The following is a 20,055-nucleotide window of genomic DNA, read 5'->3' on the forward strand; positions in this document are numbered from 1 at the left end:
AAATCTCGATTTGTTACTCTTTTGTTTAGGATTTCTGAAAACCCTAAATTCCATTTGATTTCACTGGCATAAATGTCTTACTCTTATTGCCAACCTTCGTCTTGGACTAAGGAAGATCCTAATTTTTGTTCTAGGTATGTTGATTATTGAATATGAATTGAGTTTTTGCTGTTTCAAAATGAACTGAATCTTTTTTGTGTTGATTATTGAATATTTCTTAGTCTTTTGTGATGGTTTCCATGATGAGATGTTGTATTTTTTGGTTTATTATAGGTCAGCTGATACAAATGCAATTAGACTAAGGATTAATCATGGGGGGGGGGGGGGACTTACTTCATTATCCTTACAAGATTTATGTAAATGGAAAGATAGAAGAAGTGAATTGGAAATTTGATGCGAATTTTATGTCTTATATGGACTTTATCAATGTTATCAATAATTTGGGTTATGTCAGAATCAAGTGCATGTGGTATCATCACCCGGAGTTTTCATTTGAGTGTGGGCTTAAACCTCTTAACAATGATGCATATGTCTTGATATTTGGGGAAGACATGAATACTTATGACCGTGCTAATATCTACGTTGAACATATAATACATGAACCTGTTGTTATATAGAAAAACAAGTAAGGGATTATGTTAAACATGTATATGATCCAATTTGGATTGAGTCAGATAATGAAGTACATGTGGGGGAAGAAGTACATGTGGATGAGAGTTAAGAAGATGAATATTTTGTGCAAGATGATAAGGATGATTTAAGGGATAGTAAATTTGATGACTTAGATGAAGATGATTGAGATTGGACACATGAGGTACCAAACCATACATTTATACCCTATAGCATAAGTATCATGTTTCTGAACTGAATTGCATTATGGATGTGTATTATGAAGTGAATTGCACTTAGCCTATAGCATAAGTATATATTTCTTATGTATATCCATCTTAGTCTATCATACTTAGCCTTTAACATAAGAATATATGTCTTGTGTATATCTATCTTGGTGTATCATACTTAGCCTATAGGATTATGAATATGCATGATGAACTGAATTGTGTATGTTGCTGAACTGAAGTTACTTGTGTATTGAAACTGAATTGAATTGTGTATACTTTGCTATATTGAAACTGAACTGAAGTATACTTGGTTGTATTGAAACTGAACTGCATTATTTGAACTAATATATGTGTTGCATTATTTGAAAATGAAGTATACTTAAATTTCATTATTTGATTTGATGTATGTGTTACATAATGTTTCAGGAAATCAAGCTTCTTGACAACTTATTCGTATGTTGTGCTGCCAACTAATGGGGAAATAATTAATCCACCAGTTATGAGAAGAGCTCCAGGTAGACCTAAGAAGAAAAGAAACAAGGCTAATGATGAACCAACTTCAACCAATGTACTACGAAGAATTTTAAACACTATTAAGTGTAAAATTGTGGGACTTTAGGCCACAATTCAAGAACTTGCAAAGGGAAAAGTGGCAGATCGACAATTAGAAAAAGGTAGTAACAAGGTTAACAAGGCTAAGTGTAACACCATAAACCCCGAAACTTATATAAAAAGGTTTACTCGACAATTTAAGGTGTCACCAATGAAAACGCATTGACGAAACATATACATTTTGAAAACACGCAATGGAAAAGTAAAAAACACACAACACATGTCATCGTATGCTCACCTCCACTTAGAGCATCATCGCAGCAGAATCATATAAATCATGGTAATAAAACATGTTAACTTTAAAATAACTCCATAACTGTTATTAAATCTCAATAAAACATGTAATTCAACATCCAACATGATAAAATCAAACACCATCCCCTCCCCCCCCCCCCCCCCCCCCCCCCCCCCTCAGTGTTACAGAATCAGAGCATGACAAATAAAATTAAAAGCGATAACTAAAAATAATAATTCCAAGAGCTATTTCCCACTCACAACAGCAACTCTACTCCTGAGTATCTGCAAGATGTCCATGGTGGACAACATCAAATCAAAGGGGGTCAAAATTGACATTAATAAATTAAAGGCATAAGTTGCAAGGTAGAATTCAAACATCTACACAGTCATCAACATTCGTACAACATCATCCTCACACCCATTCCATAAACATACACAAGGCAATCACATATTCATCATTTAAGTTATGAAATGTGACTCACGACATCAACTAGACTCATATGCATGTGGTAGCATATCATCATCAATTGGTTCACTCAGGAACCATGTTCTCCCTACTCGAACCCCGAATCCACCCAACTCGAATTCAGGACAAGTCATCAATCCACCCTGCTTAGATTGCAACTTGCCTCTTTCGTCAACAACAAAGACATAATGAATGCATTTCACAACACATCAATGCACAACAACATAATGTTTAACGTCCCCTCCTGATAATAAACAAAACATGCATTGACCCAACAATAATAGTTCCCCTCCCAAACTATCATCCCATAACAACATACTCATCATTCAACATAAATCATACCCATACAACATCACATCATCATCATAATTCACATCAAGTAACACAACATCATCATTGATTGTGCACATATCCAATATTCATAACATATTTAATAAACTCTATTAAAATCATGTTTAAACTGAAGGTGAGAAAAACAAGAAAGGGGGGGTTTGAATTGTTTGGAAAATAAGCGCTTTTTCAAAATGAAAATCACACAAGGATTTTATACTGGTTCGCTTATAACACAAAGCTACTCCAGTCCACCCGGCTAAGGTGATTTCGCCTTCAACAAGGACTTAATCCACTAATCTTGAAAGATTGATTACAAACAACGTCTAAGAGAAAGATCTCTTAGTCCTCTCAAGTATACAGACTACACAGAGTCACTTGAGGAAATAAACAAACAATAGATAAAAGATTTATGTAATCTAAAGTGCTTCTAAGAAAGCAAATATTACAATAGTAAGAACAAAGTGATTCACGTTATAAGCAAAAGCTTCGTGAAGATTTAGAGAGCAAGAGTGTTTTCTTGAGCGTTGATGTTTCAGTATAATTTTTCCTTGTATGTGTTATATGCTGAATGTTGATTTGCAGTCCTTTATATAGAAGAGAAGTAGTGGTTGAAACTGGTGGATATTAAAATGAATTTACGCCATCACTTAAATAGCTTCTGCAGGATAACTTTCTCTCCTTGAAATGACTACTTACCACATATAGTATCTTCTTTATTGAAATTGGAGATTAACGTCTCTTTCTGTATTAGGAAAACCATTTGCAAACCTTTACTTGACTTTAACGTTACTCTTTCATAATTAGCAATTCCATGATCAGAGTCTTCGTGTATCTGAGAATCTTGGAGTCTTGCTTCTGATGTTGATCTCTTTTGGATTCTGATGGATTCTTCAGATAGCGCTGATAAGTTCTGGAGTTTAGAGATAGCGTTGATCAGAGTCAGAACTTCTAGAGCTTACTTCTTGTTCAGATGCTTCTGATACTTTGCTGTTTTGCTCAGAGTTAGACTTTCTTGAACGTGTTTCTACTTCAGATGCTTCTTATCTTCTGATAATTTGTATCTGATCTGGTTCTGTATCTGATGACATCATCAGATTTCTTCCTTCTTTCTTTAGAACCCTGCACACTTAGAAACTTTTCGTTAGGGTGCCATTTTTGGTTTCATCCTTTGTTATCATCAAAATCAAGGAATCTGTTGTAGAACAATTTTTGTTCTTACATAAACATTAAATATACCAACATCGATCGAACAATACTTAACAATGTATTAACAATACTCAAACATCTGCAAATTTGAAGATTTGAAATCCACCCTTAAAATCATCAAAACAAGTAAACATGCGCTCACTTAAGGATCATGGCGGGTTACCCGTCACGGGTCTGGTGTCCTTCAGGGACATCAAAACACAAACATGTCACCTGCATGACGACCCACTCCAAAATTAAGCATGTGCTTCATGACGAGTCTTACTATTCGTTAGTAACCAACCAAACATAGGAAACTCCTGATCTCAATAACATATTATAGAGCTTCCCATTGTAACACATCATCAACCTTCGATGGATCAACAACAATACCTCCTCTAGAAATTCCATGAGTCAGAACTCACACTTAGATAACTTTGCATACAACTTCTTCTCTATCAAGGTTCGGAACACAATTCTCATTTATTCTGCAGGGTCCTCATCTGACTTCGAATATATCATAATATCATAGATGAATACAACCATTAACTATTCTAGATCCAGGTGGAATATTTGATTCATGTACTCCATGAACACTCCAATCATGTTAGATACACCAAACGACATCACAAAATACTCGTAATAACCATACCTCATTGTGAAAGCAGTCTTCAGAATATCTTATGGTTTTACTCAAATCTGATGATATCCTGTCCTCAAATCAATCTTGCTGAAAACACAAGCACCAACCAACTGATACATCAAATCATCAATTCTTAGAAGTGGATACTTGTTCTTGATAGTCACTTTATTCAACTATCGATAATTAACACACAACCTCATGTTACCATCCTTTTCTTGACTAACAACACTGACGCTCCCCATGGTAAAACACTCGGTCGGATAAACTTCTACTCAAGTAACTCTTCTAACTGTTTCTTCAACTCACCCAACTCTGAATCGAACATTCTACAAGGAGTTATTGACACCAGACTAGTACTAGGTACTAAGTTTATAGCAAACTCCACTTCGCACTCCGTCGGTAAATCACTGATATCGTCGGAAAACACTTTTGGAAAATCACACACAACTGGAAGCTCCACAATTGCAACTTTACTGTCGGTTCCCAAAGCAACAAACATAGAAAACACCTATGAATCTTCTTTCAAGAATTCCTCTACTTGCTTAACAAATATAAACATCAACTTTCCATCTCCTCCTATCTCCAGAAACATCAAAATCTTTCCAAAGCAGTTGATATGAACACAGTTGAACTCCAACTAGTTCATCCCAAGGATAAAATTAAGTTGTCTCAATTGTATACAAACTAATTCCATCACAAAACTCTTACCATAAATAGTAAATGGACACTTCAAACACACCAATGAAGTAGTTATTGAACCATTGGCTGAGGTATCAATCACCATACTTCCAACCATAAAAGATAAATTTAAATCCAATATCTTAGCACAATCAAGAGAAATAAGATAATGTGTTGCACCCGTGTCAATAATAGCAATCAAATGGATACTATTGATAATACATATACCTCGAATCAACCTACCAGCACTGGTAGTCTCCGTCCCAGACAAGGTAAAGAACTTTCCTCTATCCTGAGCTTTCTCAGTTTATGGTAATTAGTATTTTTATGGCCTTGCTCTCCACAATTGTAGCAAGTCACAACATTACCCTTACAATCAGCGATGAGATGCCATATCTTCCCATACTTGTAACACTCCTTCTCAGCACTGGAGCACTCGTTGGCACGATGACCTATCATACCATATCTATAACACTAGACTGAAGCAAGATCTCTTCCCCCACTTAGCTTCTTCTCAGTTGTAGCATTCTGTTTCCATTTGTTAGCAAGAGTCACATACGGCTTTCCTCGAAACTATCCTTTCCCTTTATTCTTACTAATACTCTTGTAGTGAGTAGATTGGACTCTGCTATCTTTATCATAGATTCTGCACTCACTCAATTGTACACAAAAGTCACGGATCTCACGGTAACCAACAACTTATTTGATCTCGGGACATAGTCATCAACATCAACAACAACACTATTATAATGCAGACATAATTTCACTAGCTCCTCAAACTTTGCAGCATACTCTGCAACCATCAAACTTCCCTTCTTTAACTCAAGGAATTCAATCTCCTTATTCTTGCGCACATCCTTAGGGAAGTACTTCTCCAAAAACTGTGCTCTAAATATAGCCTAGGTAACCTCAACACTAGTAACCTCTAGTCTATGACGTGCATTATCCCACAAATCTCCAGCTTCCTCAAACAACATGTGAGTACCAAACAATACCTTCTCCTCTTTCATACAGAACATTACTCGAAAAATATTTTCAATCTCTTTCAGCAATACATGAGCACCCTATGGGTCATACCTACCCTTGAACGTTGGTGGATTATTCCTATAAAAAATTTCCAAACAACATAACTCATCACCAACCTGATTTTGTTGTCCATGTAGTTCCTGAGCCACTAATTCCAAAGCATCAACAATCACACGATTATTTCTTCCAACCATTCTTCACATCATCAAACAAACATTAGAAGAAATAATGCATCGATATTGTACACACACATGTCGCATACTAGAGAACAATTATCATGCAAAAACCTTACTGGACAGACCAACCTGCTCTGTGACCACTATGTAACACCCTAAACCCCAAAACTTATATAAAATGGTTTACTCGACAATTTAAGGTGTCACCAACGACAACCCTTTGATGAAACATAGACATTTTGAAAACACGCAACGAAAAAGTAAACAACATACAACACATGTCATTACATGCTAACCTTCACTTAGGGTATCATCGCAACAAAATCATATAAATCACGATGATAAAACATGTTAACTTCAAAATAACTCCATAATTGTTATTAAATCTCAACAAAACATGAAATTCAACATCCAACATAATAAAAGAAAACATTGTTCGTGCCCTAGTGTTATAGAATCAGAGCATGACGACTAAAAATAAAATCAGTAACTAAAGAGAATAACTCCAAGATCTATTTCCCACTCACAACAGCAACTTCACTCCTGAGTATCTGCAAGATGTCCATGGTGGATAACATCAAAGCAAATGGGTTAAGAATTCACATTAATGAATTTAAGACATAAGCTGTAAGGTAGAATTCAAACATCTACACAATCATCAACATTCACACAACATCATCCTCACACCCATTCCATCAACAAATCAAGGAAATCACATATTCATCATTTAAATTATGCAATGAGACTCACAATATCAATTATATTCATATGCATGTGGTACCATATCATCACCAATTGGTTCACTCAGGAACCAGGTTCACCCTGCTCGAACCCCGAATCCACCCTGCTCGGATTCAGAACAAGTCACCAATCCACCCTGCTCGGATTGCAACGTGCCTCTTTCATCAACAATAATGACATAATGAATGCATGTCACAACACGTCAATGCACAACAACATAATGTTTAAAGTCCCCTCCCTATAATAAACAAAACATGCATTGACCCAACGACAATAGTTCCCCTTCCAAACTATCATCCCACAATATCATACTCATGATTCAACAACATAAATCATGCTCATACAACAACATATCATCATCATAATTCACATCAAGTGACACAACATCATCATCAATTGTACACATATACAACATTCATCACATAGTTCATAAATTCTATTAAAATCATGTTTAATCGTTAAATCATACCAACATCGATCAAATATTACTTAACAATGTATTAACAATACTCAAACATCTGCAAAAGTCAAAGATTCAAAATTTTCCCTTAACATCATCAAAATAAGCTAATACGCGCTTACTTAAGGCTCATGGTGGGTTACCCTTCATGGGCATGACGCCCTTAATAGACATAAAAATACAAACACGTCACCTGTGTGACGACCGACTCCAAAATTGAGGTTGTACTTCATAACGGGTTACCCGTCATGGCAATGTGCCATCGACCTGAAGAATGCACAATTTTGTTTCTGCTATGGAGTTTACATCAGAACTCTGCTTTTCCATTCCATGTACTCGAATCAATCAGAAAACAACATGAAATCAATACATTAACATCACTTAACATATATCTATCAATTAGCAAGCATAATCGTCAATTATTCACCACTTTTATCATGATTCCCAAACCCTCAAAACCCAACAATGATGAAAACATATTAACACATTAAAACATAAAATCTCATACACACGTGTACATGAATTTTATCATGAAAAAACATATTATAACACCAATTGATTACCAAATTACAGATTTAGATGTAAACACAACCAAGCATGGATGATTATACAAACCTATTAGAGGTTAAGGACTCCTTAACTTTACCCCTTAAGCATATATTCATTATTGAATATACTCTCCCCCCTTACCTTTATTCTTAGTAAGAAAATCTGAATCTGAACTAGTTTGAATGTTCTCCTCTCATCCAAAGTTCTAAGTTCTCCCTTTGCCTCTATCCTTTTTTTCACATACTGATAAAAATTCCCTAAACATAGGCTATCTCTTATATTATATAGTTAAGGTAATCTAATTAAAATTATGATTCTCTCCCTTACTAAGAATTACTCTTACTCCTTTCTCTCATCTATTTCTCTTAATTTACAATTTAGCATCAAATTTCAATTATTTTAAATGAACTCCACTAACCTCTACTTAATATCTACACCTCCACCTCAAGGTCACTAAACCCTACATCCCTCAAACTAATTCAATTATCCTTCATAATAATTAAATTATAATATAAATAAATCAATTAAAATGATAACTCAAGAATTGGGGTGTTACACAAAGAAGCAAAGGAAGGCATCAACCAAAGAATCAACCACTGTGTTGACACAAGGATCACAAGAACCACAAACACAAGAAACTAATTCATAGAACATGTTGTAAAATATCCTTTTTTATGTGTAATGATATGACTACTTTAGAATCAGGTTGACTCTTTTGTGTAATGGATCACATGTGTATTGTGAAACCTACTATGAATTTTTATAATTCATCAATTATTAATGAAGTATTAGTATTTTCTCACTTATTATGTATGTCTTATAACAATTACCTCATAATATACAATGAGTTTACAATAACAGGAATATTATGCATCAGTTTACAATGACAAGAACATTATGCATCAATTAACATTGTTTTTTATGTCAGTAAAATGACAACCTCATAACAACATAATTTCATTCAAATACCATTAATATTACAACTTAACCTTATTATACATTTATTTTACAAATTAACCTCATTTTTATGTCAGTACAATGAGTTTACAATAACAAGAACATTATGCATCAGTTAACATTGTTTTATGTCAGTTAACAAAAACAAATTATACAAAATAACAAAACCTCATAACTTCATTCAAATAATATTAACATTACAAATTAACCTAATTATACATTGAGTTGACCAAATCATCTCATTAAAATTACAGTAACATTACACCACATACTCATTACAATACACTGATAATAACATAACTATAACATCGTCATAATTTGTTTAACAAAATTATATCAAGTTTTTTGTATTCAATAGGATGATCAAAACTCATGACAAAACCATAGAACTAACCAAAATCTTAATCTTATTTTTGAATTCATCATCAATCTTCTTAGCTAAACCATCCTTCTTCTTCAATTCATTAATTTTCTGCAAAATTGAGTTAATCATTTCTTTTGAACGGTCTGGAATTTTCTCATCATACCAGTCAAAAAATGAACATCTTTTCCTTCCTCTAATGAAGCTTGAAGTTTTTCTAACTTCATCTCAACTAGGTTCTTGGTCTCTTCAACTGATATTACAATGTAATCAAAATTCACAGTCAGAGATCTTAATACCTTCTCAATCTTATGCAAATCATTGATTGATTCACCACACGCTTTCATGTGGTTTGTTAACAATACCACACATGAAAGGTATTCTGAGACTGACTTATGTTCCTTCATTTGAGTCATCTCAAATTGTTTTCTCAACGTCTACAACTTCATCCTTTTCAGTTTTTCATCTCCATCGTACAATCTCTTCAACTTGTCCCACACTCCTTTGGTCGTTTCTTCTTCAATTATCTTCTCAAACATGTTATGATCCACACAGTGGTGAATCAATAACATATATTTTCCATATTTCTTTCTCCATTCGTTGTGTGCAGCTTGTTGAACATCATTCACATTCTCTTCTAATGCATGTATTCCATCGTTCACGATCTCAACCACATCTTGAAATCTGAAAATGACCTTCATCTACGCAACCCACCGTTTGTAGTTTTCCCCTTTGAAAACCAATAAATTCACTAGAAACTGCGTTGGTGTTGTGTTTTCATTTGCCATTATAGATTCTCTCTAAATCACAACCAGGCTCTGACACCAACTTGTTGGAACTTATGGAACAATTAGGGTTTTCACGAAAGACGATGATGAAGAAGAAGAGAGAAGAGAGATAGAAACTGAATTGTGGAACTTAGGATTTGTATTGAGTGGTATGTTTATTTACATCATATTATGCCCTTTTATATAGGAAACTAAAGCCCATATCCAAAACTATACAAATAAGCTCAAGCCCAAAACATACACAATGCAAAGTACAAAACTATAAGTTACATTTCGACATAAGAATTATATGTTGTATTCAACTCAGTCGAGTATTGTTCACCCCTACACCTCGACTAGCTACTTCGACATAGTTGAATGCTAGTTATCAACAAAACATCGAATTACAACTTATAAAAAATTTCACATCGTCTATCTGGTTCAAATTTCAATGTTGCAAATTTGATCAAAAATACTAAAAAAAAAGTAGGTTTTTAATTTTTCTTCTTCTTTTCATTCTTCATTAACGCCTCTTAAATTGTCTCTTGAGGTTAGAAGATTTAATTTTAATTCTGAATATGAGTAGCATAAAAAAGTTGATAAGTTAACTTAATCTCGAACAAATATTCTTGATAAAAGTCACAATTATTTTTTTGAAAACCTGAATATTGTTAATGTTGATGTAGAATTTTTTTTTTTGATTTTTTTATCAAGGATTTTTTTCATCCAATCTTTGAGTCTTGAATTGGTCTATTTTATATAGCAGTAACAACATCAACAACAACAATAATATATAGTAGCATAAGTAGCAATAACAAAAGCAGCAACAACAACAACAACATTAGCATCAACAACAAACAACAAACAACAACAACAATAACAACAACACACAACAGCAACAACAACAACAATAATAAAAAACAACAGTTTTATCAACAACAAACAACAAAAACAAAAACAACAATACCATCACCAACGGAAACAACAACAACAACAATAACAACAGGAACAAGAAAAACAACAATAACAACAGAAACAAACAAAAACAAAAACAACAATAACATCAACAACGGCAACAACAATAACAGGAACAACAATAACATTAACAACAATAACAACAGTTACACTTAGATTGTAGCAGCAACATTAGGAAATATCTATGGTCTAACAAAACTTTATAATGAAAACTATGAAAAATATTATGTAACAAAATCAACATTGGCATGTGAGATTGCTTTAATAAGTGGCAAAATTGAAAAGCCATAGTACACAAAATTCTAAGACAATACAAAACTACATATTAAGTTTACAATCTCATGATGATAATGAACCTCTTATTAAATATGTAGTGAATGATATGAAAAACTATGATTTAAAAAGCAAGATCAAGATAATAGATGAGTCTCTAGTGAATGATAGATAGAATTCAACTCCGCCTCATTCTCCACCCTTGTTGAGGTACCATCATCTTCAACAACAGTAGCACTGGCGGAGACTCCTCCTATATTAACATCAGCAGAAAAAGGTGAAAAACCAGGAGAAGAACTTAAAGCACCAGTTGTCAACGATGACATAGGAACTTGTTGCCATGTTCCATATTCTTGAGGTTGCTGCCATATCATACTGTTGGGAACTTGTTCCATATGAGAATTATTGTTATGCCATAATGATGATGTTGATTTGAATAATGCATTTTGGTTTTGGTTTTGCATTTCAAGAGGAACATCATGATGAGTAGAAGAAGAAGCACCACCATAAGCATGATAATTAAATCCTGAAGAATATCCAAATGAATTGTTGGATTCCATAATATTTTGAGTCATTCTAATATGTTTCTCTAGATTTTCTCTCTTCAAATATTGTCTATATTTCTGCCAATCAATAATAATATACTAATGTTATACATAACAATTTAAAAAAATAAAAAAAATCTACATTTTTGGAAAAAAGTATTTAAATATCAAATAATATATTATTACAAAATAAAAAAGGAAAAGTCAAATAAAAAAATACCTGCAAATGACTAGCAATATGTCCTCTAGTCAATCCATCAACATTCATTAATTCTTGAATTTTCTTTGGTACAGCCCCTAAAACAAAAATTAATAAGAAAAAAATAAGTAAAAAAAAAGAATTATTATTTTAAATAAAAATAATAATAATCGATAAAGAATCATACTATCAATGCCTAGTTCTGTAACAGCGTCAACAAATTTTTTATGCAATTCTGGTGACCACGCTAGACGCGACTTCTCCGTTCGCAATTCATGGTTATCTTTATCGATTTCAACATCTTCTTGTATAATGTTGCTTTCTACATTTAAATTTTCCGGATTAATTTCTTGTTTTTTATTTTCATTCAAAAAATTTCTTGCAACATGTTGCCACATATTCTTGATTTGATTCTCATTCAAAGGTTTGATCCAATAATCAGAAGCTCCATTTATAATACTCTTCATCACTGAATTTGTTGATCCATCAACACACATCACTGCACATAAATATCACATATAAATTACAATGTCACACTCATAAGTGTTTATATAAATATATCATGTTACATAACAATATAGTTGATTATATATATTTACTTACTAATAACCGGAATTTTGATTTCTTGTGTGACGTATCGCACAAATTCGTACGAATCCATGTCAAACATTTGAGCTTCGATTAGTATCATATCAAAACAAGTATCTGTTTTTCTCAAAAAATCCAAGGCATCTGAAACTTTAGAGCATGTCTTAACTGAAATAAAATAAACAGTGAAATCTTACTTATCAATACAATCGTTTTTAAGAGTGTGTAAGACGAATTATACATGAGATCTAAATTTACATTTAAATATATGACATGATAGATAAAAAGTTTACAAACCTTGGTAATGGAATTGAAAACAAGTTTTTTCAATAACATTAAGAAGACTGATGTCATGGTCTATTACAAGAACCCTAAGATTGGTAGGAAATTGTTGAGGAAGTCCATATTGCTCAAAAGATGTCATTGAAAAAAAAAATCAACAGCAGTTTGTAAAGTGAAGGTTGAAATTCAAGAAACTAAAATGAAAATAAAGTGATATTTTTTATTTTGGACAATATAAGAGAATAAATCTGATATTAATAAGGATTTAAATAAGTTTTAGAAATACTGATAAAAAAATATAATTAGATTTAATCTAATTGAGCAAGTGTATCGAAGCTTCTTTTTAACATTCATTACATTTGACCCTAAATTTAGCCCTATTCAATTAATATTCTATAGGTTAAAAAAATAATTATTATATAAGGAAAGAAATATATGACTAAATTAATTAAAAATATTTAGAAGAGAAAAACACAATAAAAAGATAAAAGATATAATACTATACACCTGAGATAAAGCAATAAATTATTCTGTTTTTACGAATATTAAGGTTGAAGTTTGACTGTTGATTAAAAATCAATATAAAATGTGTTAAAAAGTAATATTTAGAATTTGATGGGAAAAAAAGTAAAGTTAAGTTTTATTTTGAAATACAATGAACAAAACAAATTAGAAAAACGACAATTTTTATAATACATGTGTATAAGTGTATCCAATAAGGACAAGTGTATGACAGGAAAAAAATATAAAATAAATCTACCAGGCTTCAATAAAAAAAATTATAAAAACATTTAATTTAATGCAATGAGATTGTTAAAATATTTTATACCATCAATTAAACATAACCGACAAAATTTTAATATATGTTTGATATTTTTTATTCACATTTAAAATACCATTTTTGAATAATAGTGATGTGTTGATGATGTAAAGTTTCTAGACTGATAGTAAATATTGATTAATTTCTTATAAAAAAAATCATATTTATTGATCTTTTAGTGATGTAACAAATATAATATAAGAAAATAAATTTATACCGAGAACATTAAAATAATTTTAATCTATCAATCAATCAACGTTAAATCAACTTTTTCTTGAAAATTTATATTAAATGAAATTTTATATTAAATGACATCAATGTAGTACTTTAAGCTCATATTAAGTTAAATTGTATATAATGACACCTCCAGTGACATTACATCATATCAATTTGAATACACATTTACTATTTGTTTCAATATCATGATGAATCCAGCAATTCACTCAACATAGTGTTAAATAAGATTTGATTTTACATAGATGTCCAATTAGATATATAATCATGTAGATATTTAGGTAAATATTTTAGAAAATAACATTGTTACATGTTTAACTAATGTGATATAATTTTAATAATATAATAAGATTTGTTTCCCTCTGTGAAGATATATCTCTCTCTTATGATATTAATGATTGTTTCTTCGTTTAGAGGAGGTCGAATTTCTAGTCTTCGGGCATGTTCCCTTCGAACTGCTTTTTAGATATTCCGAGGCAAAAGGTGGGGTGGGGCATACTCCCATCTTTTTGGTATGACTTGTGGGTGGATATCCTTCCTATTAGAATTAGGTTTGATATGTTTTATCATATTCCAACCATAAGGGTATGAAGGTAGGAAAGGTTTTTTCTTAACAAATGAATGGATCATTGATTTCTAACCTTTAGGAAAGGAGATTCCTTTTTGTTTATGAGCAAGAGTTGGTTGTTGATCCTATTTTGTCTATTTGGAGAATTATTTTTTTTCTAGAAGGTGATTGTTGGTGTGGTGTTCAGAGAAGGACAATGTCTACTATGTTGCCACGACTTATACTGACTTGATTAAGGGAAGTATTGGTGTCCATATCAGGTTGGATCATATTCTTGCCTCAATTTGGTGTAGTTGGTCTCATCTAAAGTGGCAGTCTTCTCTTGCAACTCCTCTAAAATAAAATTGTTGCGTGAGAGAATATTTTTAATCGTGTGGTCTTATCCAAACGTAAAGATCTTGCTTTTAGGTTTTGTCACGGGCTGGTAGAGTTTATTTCTCACTTGTTTGTTACTTGTGTTAGTGCTTGAGAAACACAACTCAATGGAACAAAAAGGTCGACTCATACTCGATCGAATTGGGATTCATCAAATGCAAATTTGAGTATAATGTCAATGTTCAGGTTGTGGCATAAGATATAACAATCATCTGCTTATATGTTGATAACTTGCTAGTAACTGGAAATAGCTTGAAGAACTTGTCAAAGTTCAAAGAGTTGATGAAGAAGGAATTTGAAATATCGGATTTGGGAAAGTTGTCATACTTCCTAGGCATGGAATTTCAAATGTCGAAGCAAGGTATGATGCTACATCAAGGAAAGTATGTCAAAGAGATACTCAAGAAATTCAGGATGGATGATTCAACTCCCGCATCTTCGCCTATCAAACCAAATTTGAAGTTGGAGAAGCATGAAGAGGAAGACAAAGTCGATGAAACTTTGTTCAAACAAATTTCTGGATCTCTAAGATATGTGTGCAATAGTCGACCAGATATATGTTTCTCACCCGGATTAGTGAGCAGATATATGAGTGAACCAAATGTGTCACACATGAAGGTTGTCAGAAGAATCCTAAGATACTTAAAAGGATTGACAAACTATGGAATTTTATTTCGACGGGATTCTAAAAGCAAAGAAGTTATGATTAATTGTTATTCAGATGTTGATTGGTGTGGAGATAAAGAAGATCTAAGAAGCACTACTGGGTATTTCTTTCAAGTATTTGGTGCCTCAATCTCATGTTACTCGAGAAAGTAACATGTGGTGGCATTGTCATTCTGTGAGGTTGAATATATAGCAGGATCTTATGTTGTGTGTCAAGCAATTTGGATCGGATTTGTGCTGGAAGAGATCGAGGTCGAAGTGAAGAAACCTCTAGTACTGCAGATCGGCAATAAGTCAGCCATGAATCTTGCGAAGAATTCAATTTTGCACGGAAGAAGTAAGCACATAGAAGCTAGATTTCACTGCTTAAGGGAGAAGGTGAATCGAGGTGAACTTGAAGTAATACATTGCTCAATTAAAGCACAATTGACCAACATTTTCACCAAAGGATTGAAGATCGACAGGTTCCTAATGTTGAGAAAGAAATTAGGAATAGTTCAGATCGACAATGATTAGTGTGTTTCGATAACTTGGATTATAGTTGGGGTATGTTCAAATATTTCCCTAGGTGCCTGCTTGAGACCATAGAGCGTTTTTTGCAACTTGTATACTCTCCTTGCTTCCTCCTGAATCACAAACCCAGAAGGTTGTGTGCCATACACCTCTTCATCTAAAGGTCTATTCAAAAGTGTTGATTTCACGTCTAAGTGAAATGTCGACCAACCTTGCTTACATGCCAAGGATACCACTAGTCGAACTGTTTCCAATCTTGCAACAGGTGTAAATACTTCAGAGTAGTCGAGTCCTGCTTGTAGAAGAAATCCCCGAGCTACCAATCTCACCTTATGTCTTGCTATCGACTCATCAATATTGTGCTTTGACTTGAACACCCACTTCACTTTGATAGCTTTTGTAAGTGTTGGCAATTTGACCAACTCCCATGTGTTGTTTCTTTCGATTGCCTGTAACTCTTCGACCATAGCAGACTTCCACTTCATATTCTTTAAAGCCTCGTTATAGTTTATTGGTTCAGTACCTGCAAGTAAAGCAAAATGAACTAGTTCTCCATCTATTGTGACTTCTTCATCATCAACCACTTCATAGTATTGAAGTATTGTTGGACGAGATCTAGTTCTTTGAGGTCTCTGACTTGTCCTAGCCATAACCTATCAGACTTTGAATGTGTCAGGTATGTCAGCAACAACTTCGACTTCAACTGGAATATCGACAATATCTTCGACTTCGACATCATTACTTGTTTCGTCAAAATCATAGCTCGTCAATGGCTTATCAATTGCATTACTAGAATTCCAGTCCCAGGCAGAATTTTCATCAATTATAATATCTCGACTAATCATAATATTTTGATTAATTGGATTGAATAGCCTGTATGCTCCAGTCTTATGATATCCTACCAGAATCATAGGTTCACTCTTGCCATCAAGCTTCCTTCTTCTTCCATCAGGAACATGCTTGTAACGTATATAGCAAAACACCTCCAGATAACTCTCTGATGGTTTTTTTCCACTCCACGCTTCTTTAGGAACCTTGTTCTTCAGCTTCTTAGTACGGAACCTGTTCAGTATATAAACAACAGTCGAAACAGCTTCACCCCATAAGGATTTTGGAAAACTCTTCTATTTAAGCATGCATTCGTCATGTTCAATATGATCACGTTTCTTCTTTCTTTTATTCCATTATGTTAAGGAGTAGTTACCTCATTATCAACACCATGTTTTGCATAGAATGCTTCAAATATCTTGGATGTGTATTCGCCACCTCCATTTGTTTGTAGAACCTTGATCTTCTTTTCACTCTAGTTTTTGACAAGCATCTTGAATCACTTAAAGATTTAGAATACTCCGTCCTTTATCTTGATCATAGAAATTCATAGCTTTCGACTAAACTCATCGAAAAATGAAAAAAAGAATACCTATTTCGACCAATGGTATGCTCCTCAAAAGGACCACATACGTCTGAATATACAACTTCGAGTATGCAAGAGGATCTCATTGGCATAGTCGAAACGGAATATTTCCTAGACTGCTTTCTGATTAGACAACCTTCAAAGAGTTTGTCATGCATATCAAGACTTGGTATACTAATTACCATAGCTTGAGTGATCAATTGATTGAGCGACCTAATTTCAGATGGCCACACCTCAGATGCCACAACCAACTATTTTTGTGGTCGACAACTGTTTTCATACATTGTACCTCATTCAAACTGATCATGGTCTTAAATATTCTATTCCTCGAAAGAGGTTATTTCAAGACCAATTTATTCTGGATGTCAAAAAGTTATAAGGATCCATCTTTCATAACCACTAAGAACACATTTTCGACTAGTTGTCCAATACTTAGCAGATTGCATTTCATCCCATGGACATAGAGTACATCTTTGATCAAGGCTTTTGCTCGATACTCCTTTGAATAACTATGTTGCCAGCCCCTTCAGCTTGCAATGAGCTATTATCAGAAAGTTTGACATTTCTCTTCTTCGACTCGTTGAAGTCTACTAACCATACCTTTCGACCAATCATGTGATTCGAGCGACTTGAGTCGAGGAACCAAATCTTGGATTCGACATGGTCATTTGCAACTACAACCATAACCACCATGTCATCATAATCGTCTGAATCTTTATGTGCAAGGTTTGCTCCTTCGTCCTTTCTTTTTACTGATCCCTTGTGTTTCCTGTACCAATAATGTTTTGCCAAGTGACCCCACTTTTCACAGTTATATCATTGCACACCTTTTTTCTCTTCTTTGTCTTTCTGATAGGAATTTCCTTCTCCTCTTTTTGAGGATTCAGAAGCTATATCATCAACCTTATTCTTATAAGGATTTGACCAAGACTTCTTGCCCTGAGTCTTGTCGATTTTGCCTTTGAACTTATTAGAACCACCATTCTTCTTCCATGACTGAGGATGCAGTGCTTGTATCGAGTCCTGAACTTCTTTCCTTTTGACAATCCTAATCTCATGCGTCTCCAACGAACCAACCAAATCTTCCAATTTTAGGGTTTCAAGATTGTTGGATTCTTGAATAGTTACGATAACATGATCAAAGTGAGAGGTCAACGTATGCATTACCTTCTCAACTATCATCTTATCAGTTAGATTTTACCATAACCGTTCATGAGATCTACTGGTTTCAACACCTTCGACACATAACCTGCAATCTTTTCGTCTTCTCCCATCGACAACATTTCATATTTTCGTTGCAAAGTTTGCAACTTGACAACCTTGACTTTATCGCCTCCTTCAAAGTACTTGATAAGAATATCATATGCCTCCTTCACCTATTCAGCATGAGCGATTCTGTCGAAATTAGCCGCATCAACCACCGATTGGATGTAAAACGCCACCTTGCAATCATTCTTCTTGGTATCCTTGTGAGTGGTTCTCTATGCGTCTGTTTCATCTTCACCAGCCGCAAGAACACCATTAGTAACCACTTATAGGGTTTCATGAAAGCCAAATAGAGATTGTATTTGTTTTCTCCATCGAAGCTAATTCTTGTCGTCAAGAGTTGGAAGGGAGTTTGGTAAATTTTAGTTACCATTTATCTTTGCAGCGATTGATCAACAACAACCCATGATCCTGGAGACACGATCTCTAACGTGTGATTCTTGAAAAAACAATCAAGAATCTAATCGAAGCTTTAGATACCAATTTGTTAGTGTTTGAGGCACTTTTAGTGAGGAGAGAAAGAGATAATAAGGAAATAATTATTGTATTATTGAATTGAATGAATAATAAAAGTGAATTACAAAGTGTCTATTTATATACACCTAAATGACTTGACTACTAAGTAAAATAACAAACTAAGTAACAAACCCTAAACCTTAATTAGCTTTGGACTTGGGTCACACAACTCAACTTTGATTATATCTAATATCTCAATAACCTGCAATATGGTGGCAAATTTTGTGGGATATGGTCTTTAGGTGGATTGGGAAGGTGGTTTTTTTTCGAGGGATCTTTCTTCACTTTATGATATATTTACTTTATTAGAATATTTGTTTGGGATTAGAGGTGGTCTTATCATGATATGAAACTCGTGATATGGTATATCCAAAAATTTCAAAATAACTTTGTTCTTCAATAAACGACAAAGATATTTATGATAAGAGCATTTCATTTGCCTAATATTAGTACTAAGTAGGTCATCAACTTACTCATGTACTTATTCTAACTTGTTTAAGAACAATATTCTTCGCTTAAGCCAATAGCAACATGAGTGTTTCTAGCATGGTTTCGTGTTCTTTGTGTTGGAATGGGGGGCATTATTTAATTGATGGCAATTATCGGTATTGAGCTCTAGTCTATTATCTTTCATTGGTGTTGGGTTTTGTTGGTTATGTGTTTAGTGCATCTTTTATCTCTTTGTCGTATTTTTTGTTTTTTTAAGACTTTAAAAATACATCTTGTACTCTTGTTTAGTGTCTTTGTGTTGTTGTGTGAAACTCTTTAACCTATTTTGTAGTTCTCTTTTT

The 20,055-nt window shown here is 33.4% G+C and overlaps 2 protein-coding genes across 2 annotated transcripts; both read right to left on the reverse strand.

Annotated features, from left to right (window-relative positions):
- Positions 1 to 4,823: 4,823 nt before the first annotated feature.
- On the reverse strand, positions 4,824 to 6,213 carry LOC127101732 (uncharacterized). The gene is made up of 6 exons (XM_051039181.1): positions 6,136 to 6,213; positions 5,680 to 5,892; positions 5,553 to 5,625; positions 5,237 to 5,445; positions 5,055 to 5,135; positions 4,824 to 4,952 (listed from the first exon to the last, which is right to left on the reverse strand). The coding sequence occupies exons 1-6, from the start codon at positions 6,211 to 6,213 to the stop codon at positions 4,824 to 4,826; spliced, it is 783 nt and encodes a 260-aa protein (XP_050895138.1).
- A 5,202-nt stretch (positions 6,214 to 11,415) lies between these two features.
- LOC127101733 (two-component response regulator ARR14) lies at positions 11,416 to 13,034 on the reverse strand. Its single transcript, XM_051039182.1, has 5 exons — positions 12,908 to 13,034; positions 12,626 to 12,778; positions 12,210 to 12,521; positions 12,044 to 12,120; positions 11,416 to 11,901 (listed from the first exon to the last, which is right to left on the reverse strand). The coding sequence occupies exons 1-5, from the start codon at positions 13,032 to 13,034 to the stop codon at positions 11,416 to 11,418; spliced, it is 1,155 nt and encodes a 384-aa protein (XP_050895139.1).
- Between the last annotated feature and the right edge of the window lie 7,021 nt (positions 13,035 to 20,055).

Source organism: Lathyrus oleraceus, chromosome 7, assembly GCF_024323335.1.
Source record: "Lathyrus oleraceus cultivar Zhongwan6 chromosome 7, CAAS_Psat_ZW6_1.0, whole genome shotgun sequence".
Classification (NCBI taxonomy): Eukaryota; Viridiplantae; Streptophyta; class Magnoliopsida; order Fabales; family Fabaceae; genus Lathyrus; species Lathyrus oleraceus.